The sequence below is a fragment of the Zingiber officinale genome, chromosome 5B (assembly GCF_018446385.1).
Source record: "Zingiber officinale cultivar Zhangliang chromosome 5B, Zo_v1.1, whole genome shotgun sequence".
NCBI classification, from domain to species: Eukaryota; Viridiplantae; Streptophyta; class Magnoliopsida; order Zingiberales; family Zingiberaceae; genus Zingiber; species Zingiber officinale.
In genome coordinates, this window is record NC_055995.1 from 110482479 (window position 1) to 110487989 (window position 5511).

Genomic DNA, 5511 nt, shown 5'->3' on the forward strand with positions numbered 1-5511 from the left:
TAATGACTTTAAGAAGTGTAACATCAACACTTTAATCAAATAAAGAAACAACTGCTGATTCTTTTAATAAATGTTAATTATTACGAGAGACATACCTTTTTATGATCCTTTTGTCTTTCATATTACAGCCATCTTATTATAGCTGTCTTTCAGATGGGTCTACAGAAGAATTTTCTAGACTTTCAATACTGCATATTTTTTCTTTTGTTTAAACAGAAGTCTATTAGTGCAAATGTTTATTGAATGCAATCAATAGTAACTTTAATGGTTTCTGCCAGGTGGGATGCCACCAATGCTTCCATTACCAATGGCTGCTCTAGTAAGCTTAACAATAACCTTAAAACTCGACAAGAGTGTGGATTACATTCATGGAGTAGTTGGTCAGGCCCTTGAGAACTGTGCAACAGGTTGCACCTGGCCAAGCATGTCCATCATAGGAGCCTTGTGGGCCCAAAAAGTGCGAAGGTGGCATGACTTTATTGTCCTCTCATGCTCACGTTCTCCCTTCTCAAGGGAAAAAGAGGCTGTTGCACAGCTGATCAGAAGCTGCTTCACATCATTTCTGGGTCCATCAGTTTCTGGAGATTCTCACATTATAGCCAATCGAGGAGTTAATGGACTCTTAGGACAGTTCATGTCTGATGAAGGTGCTAGGCTACCGGTTCCTCCTGGTTTTCTATACCTTCGGACATTTCGGAACTTTCATGATACCCATTTTGTTAATGAGGTGATTTTCAAGCTGGTTATTGAGTGGGCACACAAACTAGCAAACGAATGGGCCTCTGGCGGGCCTGCTTGTCTGAAATCAGGTCGCACATCACTGGCTGCTGCTGCCTCAGGAGTACAAGAAGTGGCAACTCTAGGGGCTAGCCTGTTGTGCATTGCAGGTGGGGTGCAGATGGTTCAGATATTGTACGAAGAGACATTGCCAACCCTGCTTCTATCAACTAGTGAGGAAAAATTAGGTGGTGCCGGACCAGTATCTAACATTCTACAAGGGTATGCTATGGCCTATATGCTAATCTTATGTGGATCCTTTGTTTGGGGAAATGGGAACACGTCCCCAGCATACACATCAGTGTTCTCTTCAAGGCGAACCAGGGTGATCGGTATCCACATGGACTTTATCGCTGGAGCAGTGGGAGGCAACATAATTCTTGGCTGTGATCCAGCTACATGGAAAGCGTACGTATCTTGCTTTGTCGGCTTGCTGGTGAAGTTTGCACCGGCATGGGTGGGAGGAGTGAAGCAGGAGACCCTGCAGAAGTTAGCCAGTGGCTTGAGGGGGTGGCATGAGTGTGACTTGGCTATATCACTGCTAGAGAGAGGTGGCCCTTCATCCATGGCGGCGGTGGTGGAATGGATGACGTAAAGTTCCAGTAGTTTTTGTATATTTTGTTGACAGATTGCTGGTGGTTGAAAACATCATGTTTGGAGATCGTCTGCCAATCACTAGTAAGGCATTTGGAATTGGGTTCCTGTAGCTGGCAAAAGCGGCCACGGTGCCAGTGATCTGTGACAATGTTTTAACTTTTCTGATGGTGGTGTTGGGCTCGCAAGGATATGAAGGTCTCATATTCTTAAAGGTGTACATGGTTATAGAAATTCTGGATATATACATGAATACAACAATAATCAAGTTTTATTTTACTAAGTGATATGGATTATTATGTGTCATTGGACTCTATCCTACTATATCATCATCTATATTTAAATACATTTTATTAAGTCTTTTTTATCTTGATGGCCAATGTTTAAAATAAATTGAATCCTTCTTAAATTAGGACATATGGTCAAAAGAGATTTAAAAGGCAGCTGTATATTCTCACAATAAGACCACTTAACGTTGTATCCGATATTTTTTATTTTTGAAAAAAAAAACTGTTTTACTAGCAGAAATATTGTCACAATAAGTGGTCTTATTCACAATAAGATCACTAACGGAAATTACAATATTCAATTTTCAGTATTTGTAAAGTGTAGCATCCGTCCTAGGCTTTTGGGGAAAAGGTTCAAACTTTTGTAGTGTTTATATTCATCAGGCATAAAAAAAAATCGACGACGAGAAAGAGAATTGATTCGTGCCGAGTGAGGGAAAAGGTGTTGGATCAAGACACAAGTTAGAAATAACTGAGATAAGAATTTACTTGATGTTGCAAACTCAACTTACTTCAAATTCAAAGATTTATTCCCTGAAGAGAAGCGTTTACAAATTATTACCAAAGTAGGGTTTAAGTATTGCTTGATGTTCTGCAATGGCTTACATATCCTCCTTATATAGGATTAGAAAGAGGAACCTCGGGTGCTCCTTGGGCCCCATCGACATATTCTACTTTTTATCCTAATAAGAGGGGATCTTATGCGCTATACAACACGACACACAAGTTATTCGGTGCTCTTACTATTGCACCTTTACAGCTAGAGCATTATTAGATGCTCATATTATTGCACCACCTTTACAGTTGGTCGTTAGGTGTTGCTACTACTAGGGGTTGTAGTGGTAAGGGTCCACCACGTTCACACTTTGAAGTTGTCCATCCTTCTGACAGCATCATTGAGCAAGTTTGCTGCCAGCTCAAGTTGGTGGTCCACTTGCAAAGTGGTTGCGGTCCAGTTGGACCACCAATTATCCTTGGTGCTTAGACTTTTACATTCCCGTAATTTGAGTGAATGGATGATCCGTAACTATGGAAGGTCATTTGTGGTTTGAACAGCTGCTTGTCTTTGTAGTTGGTGGAGCTGTTCCCTGATGGCTTGATCACCCTCGAGGGTGATTGGGTATTGTCTCTGTAGAAGCCTCTGTTATTGTTCAGCCAGGTAGAGAGGTTGTCAAGTATCTTGATCATCTCCTGTTGGGCCTCCCCGTTGGGCTTTTACTGAACTTCCTCCAATGCTTGGGGTACTAGCTGCAGTCCTTCGAGGATTTGGGCTGGTCATTCTGAAATTAAGAGATAATTTATTAGTCTTGAAAGTGAATATGCTAATTGATTATCTCGGCCTTCTATGTGTTCAAACTGGATGGTAATGCCAGTTCCAGTAATATAGTCCGTGAAGGCAAGCCACCGAACCCTAGAGGGTTTATTTGTAGCAGTCTTCCCGAAAAAGCTTATGATCGCCTAGCAGTCAGTTCTAATAATCATCTCCTTCTTATCTAAATAATATATTTTGAGACCTTCGAGGGAGTTCATGATAACATATATCTCTGCATCAATGGTAGATTTAATAGGAGAGTATTTGTCACTCGCGTATGCGCACACCTTCTCTAAGTTTTTAGGGTCATATTTATACCTTTTCCATTTGCATACACTCCCCATCCTTCAAGGCATCCGTCTACTTCAAATATTATAAAACAAATCTTCAGGAGACAGTTCTAAATCTGGCAGTTGTTTGACGGTCTCTTTAATTTTCTTTACTAAAGACCAATCCTGAAAATTCATCCTTTTGTCACCAGTAGGGCTGGTTTTTGCATAGAGAGGACTTAATAGTTTTCCAAGGTTAGGGATGTAGTTTCTAGCATAGTTAAGAATACTCAACCAGGAACGCATCCCTTGCTTTGTCATTAAATCTTCTTCCTTGAAATATGTGATTTTTGTAATAATGTGAGGCTGTAGCTTAATTTTTAGATTTCCTAGGACCGCACCTAGGAATTCTATTTCGGGAACAACAATTTTCATCTTAGTTGGGCTTAAAATAAACCCGTGCTGTTGGCATATGTTGAGCATAATTCTGAGATGCTTCGAGTGCTCTTATTCATTCTTGGAGAAGACTAAGATATCATCAATATAAACAACAATAAAATCACTTGTCCCCTTGAAACAATTATCCATCTTCCTCTGGAATATTGCGGGTGCATTTTTCAGCCCGAATGACATAACAAGTCATTCATATAACCATCAGGTACCCAGAAGGCGGTCCACTCAATGGCTTCTGGGTGCATTGCCACTTAGTGAAACCCGCTTTTTAAGTCAAATTTAGAGTAAATGGAACTACAGTTTACCTTTTGAGGTATAGTATTTATACCTGGTAAGCTGTATTGATCTTTGTTTGTAAGATCATTTAGCCTCTTATAATTGAATATCATTCATTCTTTTCCTTTTGTTTCCTTTCTACTATTATTCTTGAATTGACTATGATGGCAGTGGTTCGATGCCTGCTTGTACTTGGCCAGATTACTCCAAGCTTTAATAGTGACTGTATATGCTTTGAAAATGCTTCCTTCTGCTTGAGTGTGAGATGCTTTAACAGCCTATCTTCGATGGTAAAATCTGGATTCTTAATATCCAGATAACATAGGATTTTATTCTTGGACTAGTGCTGAAGGGGGAGGGGGGGGGGTTCCCAATAAAATCTTGGTTCTTTAATTCTTTGAGTATTGACCCAAATTGTTCTGTAAAATTTTGAGAGGAACTTCCAATCAAATAAGAAACAATTTCTTTGATTTTGATATACCCATCTTCTTCAAAGTCCAATTCTTCAATTGCTGCTATAGTATTAATCGTGGGGAGTGTATTTATAACAATTAAATTTTTATAAAAGGTAACTACATTACCTTTTATACGAACTCCACCATTCATGGTTCGTATGAAATTACAGTCTATAATCATTTAGATCTTGTCTCCTAAAGTCATTGGAAATCTATATGTATAGGGGATCCTGAAATTATTATCCCTTATTGTCATCCGCCCTTGTTTCATCTTGAACTTTGTCGTTTGTTGGGAGTTTATACCACTAAAATGGACTATATATATATATAGTTTGATGAAATTAGATGCACATAAAATGTGATGAAAAATTCAACCAAAAATTTAAAATATAAAAAGGAAATAATAGTCAAACATCCAAACTAAATCAAGGATTTTCCCTTCTGAAACTCATCAAAATTTTACCCAGGAAAAAATTTCATCTTTTATCAGGGAAAGAAGATTCAAAGTTAAAAGTACTATCCAAATATCTTGGGCAGTATTAGTTAATAATAATATACCAGAGGAAGTAATCTCCGCTAAACTAATTAAATAAATTTGATTTACATTTAATTCCTTTTGTTACCGTCAGCTAACATGCTAGTGTAAGTAATACTGTGCCTGAATTATTTAATACCACTATGCTATTTTAACACGTAACAACTACATAAATATTACATGCTATAGTTACTGCATTATAATTACTTTGATAACTTTTGAAAATAAAATATTTTTACAATAAAAAATATGATGAGAGTTTTTAAAAAAAAATAAAAAATAAATGCCCTTTATGTGAAAATGGTAATTAAGGGTGCCTTTTGATTTTTACACGAAAGAAATTTAAAAATGATCTAATAGCAAAAGTAAAAGTAAATGACAAATGAATTCAACTATCAAATGGAATAAGAAAAGTCTGGACAACAAACAACAAATTTTATTAAAGATTTATCCAATGTAATAAATAAAAGGGGAGAAATCAAGAATTTACAAAATAAGGCTTCTTCCTAAAGGGAAATAAGATGAATAACGAGATTACCAAACTATCTATAGA

The 5511-nt window shown here is 37.5% G+C and overlaps 1 protein-coding gene across 2 annotated transcripts in view; it reads left to right on the forward strand.

Moving 5' to 3' along the window:
- Positions 1 to 1677, forward strand: part of LOC121985342 (mediator of RNA polymerase II transcription subunit 33A-like) — a 52704-nt gene extending 51027 nt beyond the window's left edge. The window contains exon 13 of one of the 2 annotated variants that reach the window (XM_042538730.1): positions 485 to 1677. In XM_042538730.1, the coding sequence (XP_042394664.1) occupies positions 485 to 1372 (888 nt within the window). In that variant the 3' untranslated portion in view covers positions 1373 to 1677. Of the gene's footprint in view, positions 1 to 278 lie in introns of both variants that reach the window. The other variant, XM_042538729.1, reaches the window with a different exon arrangement.
- Positions 1678 to 5511: the final 3834 nt, after the last annotated feature.